A 21,207-nucleotide genomic window follows, 5' to 3' on the forward strand; every position below is an offset into this window, starting at 1 on the left:
GACTCGACTCGCCGAGTCGTTCTTCCAACTCGCCGAGTCGCATGCATGCAGCTACTCTAAGCTCGATTCTGCTTGAATCCATCGTATAAAAATTATAGATCTGGGCTCCCTTAGCTCGATTAACACGTAAAGATTCTATCTTTACGTGTCCATAAGCATCCATGAAGATTATAAGGCTCAAAAAGCATAATAAAGGCTAGATCTAGGGTTCTCATGCAAAGCAACTTCAAAAAGGCAATAGATCTGGGCTCTACAACTCCTAAATGAACAGATCTAGGGATATCTCTACCTATTAAGGCATCCATACAACTATAAGGTTGGAAAATACATCAAACTAGCCCTAGAAATGTTCTAATGGAGGTTCTAAGCATAAAACAGAAGGATTCCGAGAAATACCTCAATGAACTCTGATTTTGACCTTGGATCTTTGCTCTACACCTCTTCTCTTTGGTCCTTTCTTCTTTTTCTTCTTCAAGCCTTCAAGAATCCACACAAAAACACTTTAATCAACCAAGGGATGGGTTTAGGGTTTCTCACAACTCTCTGAGGGTGAAGGAGGCGAGTTTGGGGGCACATAACACTGCTTAAATAGTGAGCAAACCCAGGGATTTAGGGTTTCTTCCTGGCAGGCAGACTCGCCGAGTCCCGAATATGGACTCGCCGAGTCGCCAACTTACACGTGCTCGAAAGCTCGTCCCTACTCGACGAGTCGGGCTATAGACTCGCCGAGTCCCTCTTGAAAACTTCTAAATAAATATCATGGAAGCAACATACCAGAGACGGGTCGTTACAATTCTCCCCCACTTGTCTCAAACTTCATCCTCGAAGTTTGCTACGGCTGAATCTGCAAATAACTCCGGGTAGTGCTCTATCATCTCCTCCTCAGCCTCCCACGTCCACTCAGACCCCTTCCGGTGCTGCCACTACACCTTCACTAACTGAATTACCTTGTTCCTCAAGGTCTTTGTCTTCCGGTCCCGAATCGCGACCGGCCTCTCAATATAATTCAGGCTGCTATCAACCTGAATATCTTCTAAGGGAACAACTGCTGACTCATCCACCAAACACTTCCTCAACTGAGACACATGGAAAGTGTTGTGGATCTGGCTAAGATCCACTGGAAGATCCAACCGATAAGCAACCCGACCCACTCGGGCCAAATCCCTGAAAGGACCAATGAACCTAGGACCCAGCTTGCCCCTTTTCCGAAACCTGATGACACCCTTCCAAGGTGAGACCTTCAGAAGGACCATATCGCCCACCCGGAACTCCAAGTTTGAACGCCTCCTGTCGGCGTAGCTCTTCTGCCGACTCTGCGCAGTCTGCAGTCTACTACGAACCTTCTGAATCAACTCGGTCGTCTTGAGCACCACCTCTGTGCTCCCAATGACCCGCTGACCAACCTCGCCCCAACAAATCGGGGTCCTACACTTCCTCACATAAAGCATCTCAAAGGGAGGTCGATCAATGCTCGCATGATAACTGTTGTTATACGAAAATTCCACTAACGGAAGATACGTATCCCAACTGCCACCGAAGTCTAGGACACAAGCCCTGAGCATGTCCTCGAGAGTCTAAATCGTCCTCTCGCTCTGCCCGTCCGTCTGAGGGTGGAAAGCGGTGCTGAAATGGAGACGAGTACCCATCTCGTCGTGAAACCGCTTCTAGAATCTGGATGTAAAACGGATGTCTCGGTCTGACACCACCGATACCGGCACTCCATGACGTGCCACTACCTCACGCACATAGATATCGGCTAACTTTTCTGCCGATATGCTCTCCTGGATCGGTATGAAATGCGCACTCTTCGTCAACCGATCCACTATTACCCAAATCGAATCTACCCCACGTGCGGTCCTGGGAAGCTTGGTGATAAAATCCATGGTGATGTCCTCCCATTTCCACACGGGAATGTCTAACGGTTGCATCCTGCCGTGAGGCCTCTGGTGTTCTGCCTTGACCTTCCTGCAGGTCAGGCACCTCTCTACATACCAGGCGACATCCCGCTTCATGCAGGGCCACCAGTAATCGAGTCGAAGATCTCTATACATCTTCGTCGCCCCTGGGTGGATAGAAAATCGAGACTTATGAGCCTCGTCCATCAACACCTGCCGTACTCCGCCCCAGTACGGTACCCACACTCTCCCGTGAAGGGTCAACAACCCTCGACTATCATAATCAAACGAAGCTACTCGACCCACTATCCTCTCACACTTCTGTCTCTCCTCCTTGAGGCCCTAAACCTGAGCCTCCCTGATCCGCTCCAGCAATGGAGTAATCACTGTCTTTGATAGGGGCTGCTGACGCCTTGCGGCTTAGGGCGTCGGCCACTACGTTGGCCTTCCCTGGATGGTAAAGGATTTCACAATCATAATCCTTCAGCACATCCAACCACCTCCTCTGTCTCATGTTCAGATTCGGCTGATCCATAAGGTACCTCAAACTCTTGTGACCCGTGTAGATGGTACAACGGACCCCATAAAGGTAATGTCTCCAAATCTTGAGGGCAAACACAACCGCCCCCAACTCTAAATCATGAGTAGGATAGTTAGCCTCGTGGGGCTTTAACTGTCTCGAGGCGTAAGCTATTACATGGCCTCGCTGCATCAATACTGCTCCCATACCTGTGATTGAGGCATCACAGTAGACTACAAAATCCTCTACTCCCTCTAGCAAGGTAAGGATCGGAGCCTCGCACAACCTCCGCCTGAGGGTCTCAAATGCTGCCTGCTGCTCAGGCCCCCAACGAAACACCACCGACTTCTTGGTCAGTCGGGTGAGCGACACTGCTATCTTGGAGAAATCCTGAATGAATCTCCGGTAATACCCTGCCAACCCTAGGAAGATCCGAATCTCGGATGGAGACTTCGGGACCTCCCACTGCATCACGACCTCTATCTTGGCCGGATCTACTAAAATGTCTTTCTGGTTGACGAGGTGACCAAGGAACTGCACCTCGCGCAACCAGAACTCGCACTTGGAGAACTTTGCGAAAAGTCTCTCCCTCCTCAGAACTTCTAGCACCTCTCTCAGGTGCTCCTCATGTTGCTCATGCGTCTTGGAATACACCAAGATATCATGTATGAACACTATCACAGACCGATCCAGCATCGGCCTGCACACGCGATTCATGAGGTCCATGAATGCGGCTGGAGCGTTGGTGAGCCCAAATGGCATCACCACAAACTCATAATGACCATACCCGGTCCTGAAAGCAGTCTTCTGCACATCCTCATTTCTGACTCGCATTTGATGATACCCGGAACGTAGATCGATCTTGGAAAACCAAGACGCTCCCTGAAGCTGGTCAAACAAATCATCTATCCTCGGGAGTGGGTAACGGTTCTTCAACGTTGCCTTATTCAACTCCCGGTAATCTATACACATGCGGTGCGACCCGTCCTTTTTCTTCACAAACAAAATCGGAGCTCCCCAAGGCGAACTACTCGGTCTGATGAAACCTTTGTCTAGCAGCTCCTGCAACTGCGTAGACAACTCCTGCATCTTAGGGGGAGCTAACCGATACGGGGCCTTAACTATCGGCGCCGCACCCGGAATCAGATCGATCCCGAACTCGACCTGTCTCTCTGGAGGTATTCCAGACAAATCCTCTGGAAATACATCCGGGTAGTCTCGCACTATCGGAACATCATCTACTGCCACCTTACCCTTTTCCCGGGCGTCTACAACATAAGCTATATATCCGGCGCAACCCTGCTGAAAATAGCGCCTCGCTCTCGCAGCTGAACAAAAAGCTGGTCCGCGCTGTGGCCTCTCGCCCTGAATCACTAACTCTCCCCCACTGGGAGTGCGAACCCTCACTAGCTACAGCTCACAATCAATCACCGCCCCATTGGGACTCAACAATTCCATGCCTACTATAACCTTATTCCCTCGCAGGGGAATAGGAACCAAGTCCACCGAAAACTGCTCGTCAAACAACTGAAGAGAACACCCTCTATGCACTCTGGCGACCCTCACGGTCCTGTCATCTGCTATCTCAACCTCTAGTGGACAATCCAGCTCCCCTGGAGCTCTACTAAATCTCTTGCTAAGCACTAGCGATACAAATGATCGGGTAGCCCCTGAATCAAATAATACTGTAGCAAAAATGCCGTTCACAGAGAACAACCCTATACAAAACATATAATCATAAGCAATAATCAATCAATAATAATAATATAGAGATGAAGGGAAAAATACATACCCGTCACCACATCAGGAGTCGCTCGTGCCTCCTCTGCTGTCATCTGAAAAGCTCTACTCTTCGCCACTGGCGCCTCGGCTCGGCCCTACCGGCCATCTGTAATCCTCAAAGTAGCAGGGGCAGGTGCAGCCACCTTCCCTGCTGCAGCTAAACTCGGATACTGGGACTTTTTATGTCCCCTCTGATTGCACTGAAAGCAAATCAGATCTGATGCTGCAATGGCGGTAGCAGGGGCCGTACAATCCCTGCTCAAATGCCCAGTCCGACCGCACTTGTAGCAACCGAAACTCCCTGCCTTGCACACCCCATCGTGCAATCTCCCATACTTGCCACATCGACCGTGACTTTGCTGACTCCTGGATCTGTGATCTGAAACCTTGGGCTTTTTCCCCGAACTACCTGTACCCGAAATCGCCTCCGGTTTCCTCTTCTTCTTCTCCATCTCAAGGTCAATCTCCCTCTCCCGAGCCCTAGCAATCATGTCATCCAGCGTTTTACAGCTGGACCGGCTCACAAATTGGCGGATATCGCTCCGCAACATCTCATGATAACGGGCCTTCTTCATCTCCTCATCGGCTGCATACTGAGGAACGAGAAGAGCCCTCTCCCTGAACTTGGCGGTGATCTCCGCCACGGTCTCTGTAGTTTGGGTGAGGTCCTGAAACTCTCTAGCTAACTGTTGCATCTCAATAACCGGTGCAAACTCCGCTCTGAACCTGGTAGAGAAATCGGCCCAGGTCATGGCATCTAGCGCTGCATCATCTCTAATGGTATGTTCGACCTCTTCCCACTAATCCCGTGCCCTGTCCTTCAGAAGACAGGACGCCAATCTAACCTTGTCACCCTCGGGACACCTGCTCGTGCGGAAAGCGTTGGCCACATCCGCCAACCATCTAGTACTCGCTATGGGGTCCCGCGACCCATGGTAACCTGGAGCTCCACATGCCCTGAACTCCCTGAACGTAAGTGTGCACGACCCCATCATGGCCGCCACCTCGGCACAGAAGGTGCCCAACCTCTCATCCATAAGCTCTAGGATACCCTCCTTGATCGAACCGAAGATCACAGGAGTCTGCTCCAGTATGATACGAGTAATCTCCGAAGAAAGAAACTCTCTGGTCTGCTCATCCATGCGCTCGGCCCCCGAGCCTGATCCTGATCCCTCCCTGGCACCGGTACTGCCGTCTGCTAGCCTCAAACGCAAAACCACCATTCTGAAACACATCATGGCAACATCAAGGGATCATTGATACTACTACTAGCTTCCTGTTCTTGCCTCAGCCTTCCTTGATTCGAGTACGGATCCTCTGCTTTCAGTAGTACGGGCCCATACTACCTTCCACATCTATCCGTACTTTCCTCAAGAACTGCCTTGCCTCCACCAAGTCACTACTACTACTACTACTGCTCTCTGCTACTCTCATCCTAGGCTTGCCCTAGGGAAATCTTTGACTCCACTCAAACCAGTCCTCAGCTGCTGAAGGCCTCCTTATAATGCTAATTAGCCATCACCTGAATACCATCACATGTGATGAGGCTCATATAATCCTTCGAGTAAAAGGCTCATCCCTACAACGGTTGGACTCAAACAAGAGCTGCGCAATAGGGTCAAATCCAACACTCTGAGATTATTCAACCCGGATCACATGTGATGTGACGTATTCACCTAATGGCTAACTCCCATCACTCGGAGTCCCACAAAGCACAAAGCAAGCAGCATTCTGACACAAGTAACTACTCAAGCAATTCTATCCTCATAATGAGAAAACTGTACTAGCATACAATGCTAAACTCATACTATCAGGCATAACCTAAACAGGCTATCCTACTGCTGTCTACTCAATACTAGCATGCAATTCTCATAAAGCTGAAACACATATAGCAGGCACATAAGGCATCCTCCTAGATCCTTAGTCCTATACTAGCATGTTGTTCTACTAAAACTGAAACTGGAACTAAAACTGAAACTGAACTAATAAACTTGTATGGATAATTTGGGAATACTTACTTGAGCTCGGCTGATCGCATGCACCACACCCTTATCTCGTTTTTTTTAAAAAAAAATCTTTTATTTCTAAGTGCTTTTCAAAATTCTTTCGAAAACATTTTCCTTTTGAAAATCTTTTTATTTTTCCCTTAGTTTGAGTTTAGATACACCCGGAAGTGTATCCAAATCCCTCAAACCAAGGCTCTGATACCAACTTGAAACATCCCAAAAATACGACCCGAAAATTTCATTTTAATATAGCAAAAACCATAAAACTGAGTATCACATAATAAAATCATGCATTGCGTATCCCAAAACCATACTAAAATATTGTGAGAAAGACTGTGTCACAACTGTATCAAACATATCCAAGAATCTGAATCAACTCCCAGGACAAAAACTGAAGCTGCGGTGTGTGCGATGCCATCATCCCGAGCTCTTCCTTTTACTTGCGGAAGTACCTGAAACCAAGAACTGAAACCGTAAGCACGAAGCTTAGTGAGCTCCCCCAGACTACCACATACCACACAATAACAAATAAAGCACATACTGGGCCTTGTCCACTGCATCGGACCGAAGTCCGGAACTAGCTGCATCGGACCGAAGTCCAGAACTGACTGCATCGGACCGAAGTCCGGAACTGACTGCATCGGACCGAAGTTCGGAACTGACTGGGACCTTGTCCCTGCATCGGACCGGAGTCCGGAACTAACTGCATCGGACTGAAGTCCGGAAATGTCTGAACATAGCATAACATAAACACGTATTTGCTAACATAACACACATACTGCATCGGACCAAAGTCCGGAACACATAACACCAAACATGCTTGAATCACAAAGACATCAAGCACTCTAACTACTGCATCGGACTGAAGTCCGGAACTACTGTTAACTAAACGGGTCGGCATTGTGGTCGTAGACCCGTTCCTACTAGAAGGAAACTCACCTCGTGAACTGGTTGATGTGTGTATGGCTCTGGAAGCTATCTGCTGCTGCTCCGGTATCTCCCCGACTACAAATCCATAAACACACTCAATCAAATGCTAATCACTGCATTGGGGTAAAATGACTCTTTTACCCCAGGTCAAAGTCAACTCTCCCGGTCAAAGTCAACCTATAGTTGTCCTGACTCACCGAGTTGGGCCGCCAACTCGCCGAGTCTCTATTCTCACTTCTCAACCCTACTCGTGGCTACTCGTCGAGTATGGCATCGACTCGACGAGTTCCCTTTCGATTCAAAAACTCAGGCAATCTGCATCCGACTCGCCGAGTCGTATGAACAACTCGACGAGTTGTTCTTGAGCTAAGAAGATTGTCTTGGACTCGCCGAGTTGTATGGACAACTCGTCGAGTCCCTCCATCACTGATTCTGTCCTCCAACTCACTGAGTCCACTCTACTACTCATAGGTCCCCACTCGACATCACTCAAAAGGGGAAAAATCGGGGACTCGCGACTCGACTCGCCGAGTCGCATGCATGCAGCTACTCTAAGCTCGATTCTGCTTGAATCCAGCGTATAAAACTTATAGATGTGGGCTCCCTTAGCTCGATTAACACGTAAAGATTCTATCTTTACGTGTCCATAAGCATCCATGAAGATTATAAGGCTCAAAAAGCATAATAAAGGCTAGATCTAGGGTTCTCATGCAAAGCAACTTCAAAAAGGCAATAGATCTGGGCTCTACAACTCCTAAATGAACAGATCTAGGGATATCTCTACCTATTAAGGCATCCATACAACTATAAGGTTGGAAAATACATCAAACTAGCCCTAGAAATGTTCTAATGGAGGTTCTAAGCATAAAACAGAAGGATTCCAAGAAATACCTCAATGAACTTTGATTTTGACCTTGGATCTTTGCTCTACACCTCTTCTCTTTGGTCTTTTCTTCTTTTTCTTCTTCAAGCCTTCAAGAATCCACACAAAAACACTTTAATCAACCAAGGGATGGGTTTAGGGTTTCTCACAGCTCTCTGAGGGTGAAAGAGGCAAGTTTGGGGCACATAACACTGCTTAAATAGTGAGCAAACCCGGGGATTTAGGGTTTCTTCCTGGCAGGCAGACTCGCCGAGTCGCCGACTTACACGTGCTCGAAATCTCGTCCCTACTCGACGAGTCGGGCTATAGACTCGCCGAGTCCCTCTTGAAAACTTCTAAATAAATATCATGGAAGCAACATACCAGAGACGGGTCGTTACAGTAGAACATTGGGCGTACACTGGTATATGCTTAGCATAGCAAGGAGGAAGGATCGCGAACCCTCGACCTCGTATGATGGGCGTACGAGGAGTACGTCGGACGTACAAGGGTTGTAAGAAACCCTAATTTTAAGTAAATGTACCATATTTAAGCATCTTAAGTCTCTAGGGTTGGCCTTTTTACCATCCCCAAACTCCTGAAACCCTAAATCAACCCTTAGCCTCTTGGTGGTGTTCTTGAGCTATTAAGAAGACTTTGGTGCCCATTTTTGCCTTTATGAAAGAAGTAGAGAAGTTTGAAGTTACCTTGCTTGGTGAAAAGGTTTTAGAGCTAGAATCATCATCTTTTTTGCAAGCTTTCTGAGGTATCAAGTTTAAACCTTGGCTTCTAGATTTTTAGATCTACTTATAGCTTATTTTGTTATGCTTTTGGTCCTTTTTGGGTTGATGGAAGAGTTAATACGTTTTGAGGGATTGTCCTTTTAGATATGAGTTTGTATTTGATTCCTTAAGCATAAAGGTGCAAGCTTTATGGGATTTTTGGTCACAAGAATGCATTAAGTCACTTATTAGCCATGCATGAGCATAAAGTTAGCAACTTTGCATGGTAATCCAACTTAAGGAAGTCAAATCTATGTTTTGGAGCTTTGTCTTAAGGGATTAAGTGTTAAAATCAAGTTTTGGGCTGAAGGGCTGAGTACGCCCAACGTACAAGTAGGTATGCTTAGCGTACAAGCCTTCAAGCGAGTACACTACGCGTACATGCTGAGTATGCCCCGCATACTTAGTCTGTTGGGCCTTGCATGTTTGGGCTTCGGTTTGGGCTTGATTGCTTGGGAGCATTATTGGGTCATCTGAATGCAGGTGTTTGGTCTAGGAATAATTGGTGGGCCTTAAGGTAAGGCCCATGTAGATATGTGGGCCCAATTTGGAAAATTGGGCCATATGCGGGCCTTGGATGGTTAATTGGTTTTGGACCTTTTTGGATGGAAAGATTGGGCCTTAGTCTTGGGCCAAGCTAGGTAAGGGGTAAAATGGTCTTTTACCCTAAGTATGAATTGAAGGGTATAGATTGGACTCCAATTGTTAATTCAGTGTTATTTGATATTGATAGCTTAAGGAATTGTCGGACCAACAACCAGGGATTATCTGTGTGAGTCTCCTCACTAAACAAATCGGTTTCGGCGGGTACCCGGCGGATAACGGTTCCGAAAAAGTAAGAACCGGAACTGGAACCATTTAAGGCGTTCCCAAAGTTTTAGGATCCGGAACCAGAACCGCTTAAGGCGGTTTCGGTTCCGGAATCGGCGGTTCCAGTTCTTAAAGCGGGTACCCTGTTCCGATGCTCAACCCTACCTGATTGTATGAGCTTTTAGAATTACATGCTAGTATGATCTTTAGATCGGTGGATACAATGCCTTTATATGCCTGATTATACGAGCTTTTAGAATTGTATGCTAGTATGATTTTTAGATCAATAGATAGAATGGCTGAGTAGGGATATGCTAGTTAGATTTTCCGTTGCCCGAATGCTGCTTGTTTTGTGCTTTGTGGGAAGTGAATATGCTATGTCACATGTTGCACAAGTTAAATAATCTCAGAGTGATAGATTTGACTATATTGTGCAGCTCTTGTCTGAGTCCAACCGTTCTAGGGTTGAGTCTTTTACTCGAAGGATTATCTGATCTCTGTTGCATGTGAGTATATTAATGAGACAATTTGTTGACATCGATGAGAATCATTTAGTAGCTGATGGCAAGGTAAGTTCAGGAACCTAGGAGAGCCTAGGAAGTTCTTCAGTGGGTTAGTTGCACTGTTTAGTGAGTATTTGGTGCATCGGTTTGAGAAGGTGACTTAGAGGATTCAGGATGATTCTTGAGGAAAGTATGGATAGGTGTGGAAGGTAGTACTAGGCTTGTATTACTGAAAGCACATGATCCATACTCAAATCGGGGATAGTATTGGAGAATCTAGGAAGCTTGTGGGATGAAGATTGTTGAATATGTTCTGATCATTTGCATGTTGTATTTTAGTTCGGTGATGAGCACTTAGGAAGGAGGTCCTGGTTCTGGTTCCGGCTTAGGTACAGGTATCGAGCCGATTAGCGAGCAAATGCGGGAGTTCATCTCATCGGATATTACCCGTGGTATTTTGGAGCAAAATCCTATGATCTTTGGTTCGGTCAAGGAAGGGATTATGGAGATTTTGGATGAGCACTTGGGCGCGTTCTGTGCTGAGGTTATGGCTATCGTTGGAGCTCGCACTCTTTCTTTCCATGAGTTTCGTGTTTGTAGAGCTCCAACGTTCTCTGGGGAGAATGACCCTGTTTCCAGTACGAGATGGTTAGAGAATATGGCTAACACGTTCAAGACGAGTTTCTGTCCCAAGGAGTTGAAGGTCAGATTTGCTTCCCGCCTTTTGAAGGACAGGACACAGGACTGGTGGGAGGAAGTAGGATGTGAGGTGGGTGATGATGTTGTTGATGCTATGACGTGGGATGATTTTTCGACCAGGATCTGAGTTGAGTTTGCACCGGTGATTAAGGTACAATAGTTGGAGCGAGAGTTTCAGGATCTCCGCCAGACTATTGAGACTATGGAATAAATCACTGCCAAGTTCTGGGAGAGGGCTTTATTGGTTATACAGTATGCAGCGGATGAGGAAATGAAGAAGGTAAGGTATCATGATATGTTGAGGGATGAGATTAAGGATTTTGTGAATGTATCAGGGTGCAAGACCCTGAATGATATGATTTCTAGACCTCGAGAGCGAGAGAACGATTTGGAGCACCTAGGAAAGAGGGGGCCAGATCAGGTGCATGCAGTGGAGGGTCCTGAGAAGAGACCTAAAACTTCAGATCATTGATTGAGGGGCCAATAGGGTCGGGGTCAGTGCAGCTTGTGCAGAAAACTATACAATGGGGTTTGTCGTTCTAGGCGTTTGGGTTGCTACAAGTGTAGCAGGGTTGGTCATGTCAGCATGGATTGTCCTAAGGGAGGCATTTAAAACCCGCGATACAACGACCATTTCCACGTCGCGGTATTCCTTCACCACGATGTGGCACTGCTTAAAATTCAAGAATATAATAAATTATAATACCTCCAAGAATCTGAACATTACAATCTCATTTCAAACCCTACGTATCTCTCTCTTTCTCTCATTATCTTCTATGGCCAGCAGTCCTCTGTTACTACCATCCTCTATTACCAAGAGTCCTCTCATTATCTCATTTCAAACCCTATGTATCTCTCTGTTACCACCATCATACTGCTTTCGTTGATATAGCTTTGAAGAGAGACACCATCCACTGATTTTCTCATTACAAAGCTTAGTTAGTGCCTTTTGTGTATTTTTTTTTTCAATTTTGATACATCATCATTCATGTTAGTGCCACATAACCAAATAGTATCATGTCACCAAAGTCTGACACGCAGCATCCTACGTTATTGGGTAACGAGGTTTACAAGTTAAATGATCAACATACAAAACTTAGAAAATATAATGACTCGTTTATAAAAAAATTAATTCTTTATAAAAAAATAATACTTTTGTATAATATATATTTATACAAAAAAAGTCGTTTAAAACCCTTTATTTAAATTGGAAACCAACTTTATCAACATGAACCTTTGCAAGAAGTCTCAAACTTCAAGAAAACCCAGGTATGTTACTGTTTTAATCCAATGTTTTGAGTCCTTAATTGTAGTTTATTTTTATGAATAAATCAGGATGCCAAAGGTGGTGTTCCCAATCCTCTAATTTACCATGTTTGAATGCTTCTTTCTAGAGTTTCGTCGTGAACTTTTCATCTCTTGTTCCTCCCAACACCTTCCCAGTCCCAAAGCTCTTAGATTCTCTATTCAAGCGACTGACAGTTTAGAATCTATCAAGTATGAAGATGCCAAAGAAGAAATCAAGCACAAAGGATGAACAATCGACAATGCGGAATCATTAGAGCATAAAGAATAAGCTCCCAGAATATTATATGGGAGGATACAAAAGCAATCAAGAAGAGACCATGTTGGGTCCACATTCCAAAGTTGGATGGCAGACGTGTTTCCAATTCACAGAGGTGATATTTTGCACACCACCAATCGTTACGCAAACTTAAATTTAATAAGCCTGCCCTTTAGGTAATAGTATGGTGTTCATGTTAATGTCCGAAACAATGCGCCTAAATTTTGGCTTATTATCCTATTGGAATATCCTATCGGAACCTAAGGACGGTGTAATATTTTGCAGTTGATGGAATGGGTGATTAGGAAAGACCATAGATGCCAAAACAACTAGATTACTCATATATGCTAGAATTCACTGCTAAGCTTCATGGGATACGACAAGGTGAGAAGCTATTACTCAACAATAATCTTGTGATCATTTGCTTACATGGTTTTTAATTACCACCAAGCTGGACAATACTTTTGTATAAGGGAGGTTGGCAGGTTTCGAAGTTACTAGCTCTCATCATATTCCAAAAAGCAATGCTATACAACCCCGCCGATTTCACTGTTTGTTATAACTACGTGCAGAGTAAATTACAAAAATGGTCCCTGTGCTTTGATCAGATTCGTAGTTTTGGTCCTTAAATTTAAAAATTGATAGGTTGCATCCCTATCGTTTATGAATATTGCAAGGATCAAAACTGCAATATTCATAAATCACATGGATATAACCTATCATTTTTTAAACTTAGGGATCAAAACTACAAATCTCACCAAAGCATAGGGGCCATTTCTGTAATTTACTCTTACGGCAAATTCGTATTTACATTTTTAAACATATAAATATGTTTTTAAATATAAATATGATTTTATATATTTTAAATATATAAAATACACTTTGAAATATATAATATGTTTTTAAATATATACATACAATTTTTAAATGTATAAATACGGTTTTGATTAAAATGATTCGCCACATTAAATGTATCCAGAATGGGGTGCCATTTCTAGGGTTACAGGAGACTAGAATGACAAATTGATTTGTTCAAAGTTAGGAGTATGTGGGGTAATCCCTGTTTTGATTTGGCGTGTAGTTATGCTCGGGGTCTCTCAGGGGGTATTCTTTCTGTTTGGGACCCTAATGTGTTTGCAAAAAGTAGTGTTCATTATATGGATAATGTGGTTATAGTTGGAGGAGTTTGGGCTCCTTTTAGTTTTCCTTGTTACATGGTTAATATTTATGCTCCTCAAAGAGTCCTGGAGAAATTTGACCTGTGGCAATATCTTAGGGATTTTAAAAGGAGGAACGGTGGGAATTACGTGTTTTTTGGAGACTTTAATGTTGTTAGGGAGGTGACTAAAAGAATGGGGTCGATTTTTTGTCCTATTACGGCTTCTGCTTTTAATGATTTTATTGATGATATGGGTCTCATAGATGTGCCTATGACTGGGAAGCGGTTCACTAGAATCGACGCTATTGGTTCCAAGTTAATTAAGTTGGATAGGTTTCTGGTGGATGAAGCTTTTTATGATAGATTTGACCATCTTCAAGTTTTGGTTCTTGATAGAAGGTGGTCTGATCATTGCCCTATTTTCTTGCATGTGTCTTTGGTGGATTATGGTCCTTCATCATTTAAATTCTTCAACTCTTGGTTAGAACTTGATGGGTTTCATGATATGGTGAAAGATGATGTCAAGGAGTTCGTGGTTGACAGGTCTTGGAGTAAGTTTGTTGTGTTAAAAAATAAACATAAATTCTTGAAAGACCAAATAAAAAATTGGTTGCAGGTAATTATAAGGAGGATTCTAGAGTTTATAGTAACCGTCTCTTATCTAGATTGGTTGATATTGATAAGATGTTTGACGATGGTGGCCCGTGTGATGATTTGGCTTGGGAGAGAAGGGCCATTCTCGGTGATCTGGCTTCCTTGGAAAAGTCTCGGTCTCTTGATTCAACCCAAAAAGCTCGATTTAAATGGGCTATCGAGAGGGACGAGAACTCAATTTTTTTTTCATGCCATGTTGAAGCAGCGAAGACGTCAGAGACTTATTAGGGGCATCTCTATTGACGGGGAGTGGGTTACGGGCCCACCTCTAGTTAAAAAAGCCTTTTATAATTTTTATGCTTCTAAATTCCAACCTTTTAAGGGAACATCGATAGGCCGTAACAGTGATAGATTCAGATCTCTTCATCTGGGTACGATTAATTCCCTAGATTTTGGGTTCTCTAGTGAAGAGATCGAGAGTGCGGTGTGGGACTGTGGGTTGGACCGGGCGCCGGGTGCTAATGGATTCTCTTTCCGATTTCTCAGGCATTTTTGGGAGATTTTAGGTGATGATGTTGTGGCTTTTGTGCAGGAATTTTGTGTCAATCCTAGGTTTCCCATTAGGTGTAATTCTTCTTTCATTACATTGATTCCTAAGATTGACAATTCTATTCGTATCAATGATTATTAGCCTATTAGTCTCGTTGGCATGCAGTTTAAGATTATTGCTAAACTGTTGGCTAATAGGTTAGCACCGGTCCTACATGATGTTATTGGGTTGAAGCAATCTGTTTTTCTCAACTCTAGGCAAATTCTAGATGGTACTCTTCTTGTGAATGAGATGGTTCGATGGTTCAACCACAAGAAGAAGAAATTGATGATTTTTAAAGTTGACTTTGAAAAAGCGTATGATTCAGTTAGTTGGGATTATATTGATAGGATTATGATGTTTCTTGGTTTTGGGGAGAGATGGAGAGTGTGGATCAGAGGGATGATTTATAATGCTCGTTCTTCAGTTCTTTTGAATGGTTTCCCTACGTATGAGTTTTAGTTGTTTAGAGGGCTGAGACATGGTGACCCTTTGTCTCCCTTTCTCTCCATTATTGATACGGAGGGCCTTCATATTGCTATAGAGGATGCGGTGCTGAAAGATGTGTTTAGGGGGGACCAACTTGATTCACATGATTTAGTTATCTCTCATTTGTTTTATGCAGATGATGCTATTTTTATGGGATAGTGGAATGAGAATAATGTCCGAAATTTGATTCGGGTGTTGAGATGTTTTTATTTAGTCTCGGGTCTAAATCTTAACCTTTCTAAATCTATTCTATATGGCGTGGGGTTTGGTAGGTATGAAATCACCAATCTCGCTTCTTTTACAGGTAGCTCGGCTGGATCTTTTTCGTTTGTGTATCTTGGTGTTCCGGTTGGCGAATCTATTGTGCGTGTTAAAGGATGGCAAATAATTATAGATCGCTTCAAGAAGAGATTGACGTCTTGGAAAGCTAGATTGTTATCTATTGGTGGTCGTTTAACTCTTGTTAAGTCAGTCCTGGGTAGCCTTGGTATTTGTTACTTATGTATTTTTAGGCCTCCTGTTGCTGTCTTGCAGGTTTTGGAGAATATGAGGGCTCGTTTTTTTTTTTTTGGGGTATGGAAGAGGGTCAAAAATGTATTCATTGGGTTAAGTGGAATTTGACGTTAAACTCTTTTGACCAGGGTGTTTTGGGTATTGGTAGTTTAGATGCTTTTAATCTAGGTCTTTTATATAAATGGAAATAGAGATTCTTTAACGAGCCTGAAGCCTTATGGGTGAAAGTTTTAAAGTTTTTTTATGGTGAAGGGGGAGGTTTTTCTGGGGGCTCGAGAATACAAAGTGATGTTGGTGTTTGGCAAAAAATTGTTGGGACTATTAATCATCTTCATGAGAGTGGTTTACTGCCTTCGAATGCCATGGCTAGAGTGATCGGTAATGGAGCTACTATTCGGTTTTGGCACGATGTTTGGTGCTTGGATGTTCATATTATGGTGCAATTCGGAAGATTGTTTGCACTAGCTTCTAATCAAAATTTTTTAGTTAGAGACTATTTGGTCGCCGACGGGTTGGGTTTTTGCTTGGCGTCGTGATATTAGAGGAGGGGTTGAACAGGAGCAGCTTGCGAGTTTGATGTCTTTGTTGGATGACTTTCAGCTTGGCACGGAGTCAGACAAATGGGTTTGGAATCTTGATAATTCGGGGTGCTTTTCAGTTAAATCGTCTAGGAATTGGATCGATCATTCGAGACTTTCGTCGGGTTCCTTGCCCACTAGATGGAATCGCTCAGTTCCTATTAAAATAAATGTTTTTATTTGGCGTTTATTGATGGATAGAGGGGTGGATCTTGACTCGATTTTGTGTCCATTGTATAACAATGCTACTGAAGAGGTGTTGCACTTGTTTATTCAGTGCACAATTGCAACTCAAATTTGGAGGCGGGTTAGTCGATGGCTTGATTTGGATATCCTTGTTTTCTCACTATGAGAGACATGATGGACTGGATTGATGTGAGGCCTAATGTTAGACAACAACGGTTGATTGTTGACTCGGTTTTTTCAGTGGTCATTTGGGTGCTATCTGATCCCGATCGTACCCCGACAAAACACCGGAATCGGTGAGAACCCCCGACGAAAATGACTGAAAAGTACCTTTGTTCTTGAGGAAGAAGACGAAGAGGAAGAGTTACTCCTTATTTCTTGGTTTTTTCTTAAACAACACATACTCTAGATTTGTTCTTGAGGAAGAAGACGATCAGAGAGAGAGAGAGAGAGAGAGAGAGAGAGAGAGAGAGAGAGAGAGAGAGAGAGAGAGAGAGAGAGAGAGAGAGAGAGAGAGAGAGAGAGAGAGAGAGAGAGAGAGAGACCCAATGTTTATTAATAATAAAACATTAAATTAAATAGAAAAAATATAAAAAAAATATATACAAGAAGGGCATTTTAGTGTTTTAAGTTTTTCGAGGGACCAAAACCACAATCAAACTAGGTCAAAAGGATTATCAACCCAAAAAAATCGTGATTTTGACTAAAACCCTAAAAAAATGCATACCACATAGACCAATTTTGCAATTTTGTCTTCTATTAATTAATTCGTATGCTAGTTAACGAAATTGTTTAATAAATTCATGCGGAATGAGTTTGCATTCTTAAACCTTATTCATGGTTTTGGTTAGCTTAAACAGACGCATCCACAAAATCAACAATTCGCACATTCCGACATTTACCTGGAAAATAACTTTGAGACGAGAGTGGTCTTCCAAAGGCATGCAAGCAGCAAGCCACCTGTTTGAACGCCGGTTCTTTCTAGCATTTCGTCGAGCACTTTCCATCTCTTGTTCCTCCCAACACCTCCTCAGTCCTACAACTCTTAGATTCTCTACTCAAGTGACAGATGTCTCAGAATCTATCAAGGAAGAAGAAATCAGATACAGTGCACGAACAATTGGTGGTGAGGAATCAACCAGAGAGGATAAAGAAGAAGCTCCCAGAAGCTTATGTGGGAGGATTGAGAAGCTCGAAAGAGGAGATCCTGTCGGGTCCGCATTTCAAAGCTGGATGGGAGACGGGTTTCCAATTCACAGAGGCGATATTTTTCACACAATCAATCGTTTACGCAAGCGTAAATTCAATAAGCGTGCCCTCGAGGTAATGCATACAAGGTGTTCGTGTAAATGCCTGACACAATTCCCTAAATTTTTAGTTTATTTTCCTCCTGTTATCTCGAACCTAAGGATGTATCTGTGACAGTTTAAGCGTATTAATCCGTTGCAGGTGATGGAATGGGTGATTAGGGAAAGACCCTACATGCCAAAACAACTGGATTACTCATTTCTTCTAGAATTCACCGCTAAGCTTCATGGGATACCACAAGGTGAAAAGCTCTTTTCTCATATCCCTTCAGAGTTCCAAGACGAATTACTCTACAACAATCTTGTGATGGTTTGCTTAGATAAAGGTATGATAAGATTATCATTAGCTTACATGAAAAAAATGAGGGAACTCGGTCACTCCATCTCTTACATGGTCTTCAACCGCTTAATAATCCTCCATTCCTCCCCTTCCCGAAGAAAATCCATCCCCAAAATCCTCACCCAAATGAAAGCCGATAAAGTCTCCCGCCATGTCTCCACTTACAACATCCTTTTGAAAATGGAAGCCAATCAACACAACATCCATGGTTTAAATAAGGTGTTTGATGACATGAATCATGCAAATGTTGAACCAAATGAGATTACTTTCTGCATAATCGCCACTGCACATGCTGTAGCTAGGCTATACACCGCTTGTGAAACTTACATTGAAGAAATCGAAAAGTCAATGACTGGAAAAAACTGGTCAACGTTAGATATACTGGTTATACTCTACGGGTATTTGAAAAAATCAAAGGATTTAGAAAGAACTTGGAGAATCATACAAGAACAACCCCGTGTTAAATCAAAAAGCTACGTGTTGGCGATTGAAGCTTTTGGGAGGATTGGAGATGTGAATCGAGGTGAAGAAATTTGGTCAGAGATGAAGTCAAATTACGAGATGAAATCAACCGAGATGTTTAATTGTTTGATATCTGTGTATTGTAGACGAGGGTGTATTAGTAAAGCGACAGGGTTGTATAGGGAAATGGAGACGTATGGATGCAAAGCAAACTCGATTACTTTCAGGCATCTTGTTGTGGGTTGTTTGAAAGCGGGGTTGAAGAAGGAAGCTTTGAAGACGATGGAGTTGGGGATGGGTGTGATGACGAGTAGCAGTGTGAAAAGGTCGACGCCATGGATGGAAACGGGGTATGAAATGTTGGAGGTTTTTGCAGAGATTGGTGATGTGGAGAATGCAGAGAAGGTGTTTGATGAATTGACGAAAGGGAATTATGCCAAATATACTTTTGTTTATAATGCTTTGATTAAGTGTTATGTGAAGGCTAAAGTTTGTGATTCAAATCTTTTGAAACGGATGATTCTTGGTGGGTCTAGGCCGGATTCTGAGACGTATAGTCTTTTGAAGGTTCTTGAACAGTTTAGGAGATAGTTTTTTTTTGTTGTATTTTTGGTTTTTATATTGCTTAAATCTTTATATAAATCAGAGGTGTTCTTGATTTTTTTTATCCTTTACTAGGGTAAAACTCGTGTACTACAGTATTGATAAATTAAAATAATATAGATAATAATAAAGACATAATTATTAATCATAAATTTGTAAACATTGTTTTGTATAAAAATATAACAAGATCATTGTATTAGTTTTAACTATTTTGCATATTAGATATAAACATGGTTGAAAACTAAAAAAAAAAATAAATAAAATTAAGTACATTACCCTTTTATGCTCAAAATCATACGATGTGATATTAACACACTAATTTCAAGAATCGATTTCATACCCCAAGTTTCTAAGAACAAAAGATTTTCAACAATCGATTAAGAAGTTGGATTTGCAGATCTAATGAAGAATTTAGATTTGCACATCTGATGAAGATTTTCGTATGAGTGTGGGTGTTTGATTTTCAAACTCAAGAACGTAATTCTTCATCTTCATCTTTTGTTCAAACTCAAGAACAAACACATCACTATTTCTCTATCTAAAAACGATTTTTGAACTCAAACCCAAAAATCTATTTTCCATTTATGTTCAAGAACACATTGAACTCGAGCTTTGACTTCTAGGTTTGTGTTGGTGTTCTTCATCAGATCTAAAAACATGCATCAATATTTTTTTTGTTTGTGTTTGTGTTCTTTATCAAATATGGGTTTGAGTTCTTTATAATGTGTGTATGTGTGGGTGTTTATTCTTCGCCATATCTGAAAATAGACAACAATACAAAGAACTCAAATGATTTATGAATTTATGTTTTTGAGTTCATCATATTTATTGTCGATTTCTGGGTTGGAGAATCATGAGTGTTTGTATGTTCTTAAACGGTTGGAGATAAATAATCAATGTTTGTGTTCTTGAACACATGAAGATGAAGTATCATTGTGTGTGTACTCTTATCAAAAAATCAAAAATCAAAATATTTTAGATTTCTGGTCGGAGATTTGTTGAAGAAGATGACCGGAGTTTCGTCGGAGCTACCCAATATACCAGAAACCAACTAAACCTCCGATAGCAGGCCATAAGGTAGTTTTTTTTTTTTTGAATAGTTCAACAAGTTAAGAGGCATAGCTAGTAACATAGAAGGTAGGTCCTAGGACCTACCTTTTTTATTTTTCAATATAGAAATGCATTAATTAAAAAAACATGGAACTACCTTAATATTATCAAAGGACCTACTTAAGAGTAGCCCAATATCTCAATCCAGTTTTATTAATTATTAGCCAATCCATTTAATATTGAAAAAAAGAAAAAAAAAATAGAAAAGTCTCACGTCGCATTATCGGTTGATACAAAATCTTGATAATAGTTATTAGTTTCATGCTTCCTAACATTCAAATTTCATTTTTCAATTTCAAAATAAAAAATGTCCTATTTTGAGTGATAGTTTAGTCAGTGGTGGACGCAGAACATTTTCATAGGGGTGACATTAATTTTTTTTTCCAAATAAATCTATATTTGGAAAAAAACATTAAATTTTTTTTTACACTACGTGCCGGCATCGGAACAGTGGCCCGGGACCTCTGGGGCACCACTAAGGTCCGCCACTGAGTTTAGTTCCATATATTTTAGTGTGGTATATTGAAAAAAATGAAATTTGAGTATAGTTTATTATCGCATATTGAAAAAATGTTTTAAAAATTATCGATAACGATATAATTATGAATATGTTTCAAGATATAAACCCTCTTAGAGTTCAATTGTAAGAATTTTGTTATAACTATTGAAGTGACGTTGAAATATTTTAAGGCATATAATCCGACCCGCCATCACTAGTATTTTTTTTTCTTTTTCATATTTTTTTTAGTTTTATTTATATAAGGAACCACGTAGTTTTTTGTTATAGATTCGCCATTGAACAAGTTAAATGGAAAAATAAAGACAAAAAAATAAGTGACAATGTGTACAAATAAAAAAAAAGTCATTATCCCTAAGATAAACAATTCAAAGTTACCAAAGTAAAGTTTCAATTCAAAGTGTGAG

The 21,207-nt window shown here is 42.0% G+C and overlaps 2 protein-coding genes across 2 annotated transcripts; both read left to right on the forward strand.

The window, feature by feature from the left end:
- The first annotated feature begins 13,399 nt into the window (after positions 1-13,399).
- LOC145075470 (uncharacterized) lies at positions 13,400-16,233 on the forward strand. Its single transcript, XM_079021708.1, has 6 exons — positions 13,400-14,063; positions 14,129-14,282; positions 14,572-14,707; positions 14,798-15,144; positions 15,457-15,718; positions 15,889-16,233. The coding sequence occupies exons 1-6, from the start codon at positions 13,400-13,402 to the stop codon at positions 16,231-16,233; spliced, it is 1,908 nt and encodes a 635-aa protein (XP_078877834.1).
- A 1,029-nt stretch (positions 16,234-17,262) lies between these two features.
- On the forward strand, positions 17,263-19,237 carry LOC145075062 (Tetratricopeptide repeat (TPR)-like superfamily protein). Its single transcript, XM_079021351.1, has 2 exons — positions 17,263-17,784; positions 17,911-19,237. The coding sequence occupies exons 1-2, from the start codon at positions 17,299-17,301 to the stop codon at positions 19,159-19,161; spliced, it is 1,737 nt and encodes a 578-aa protein (XP_078877477.1). The 5' UTR covers positions 17,263-17,298; the 3' UTR covers positions 19,162-19,237.
- Positions 19,238-21,207: the final 1,970 nt, after the last annotated feature.

The sequence above is a fragment of the Lactuca serriola genome, chromosome 9 (genome assembly GCF_051521515.1).
Source record: "Lactuca serriola cultivar US96UC23 chromosome 9, Lser_US96UC23_V15, whole genome shotgun sequence".
NCBI classification, from domain to species: domain Eukaryota; kingdom Viridiplantae; phylum Streptophyta; class Magnoliopsida; order Asterales; family Asteraceae; genus Lactuca; species Lactuca serriola.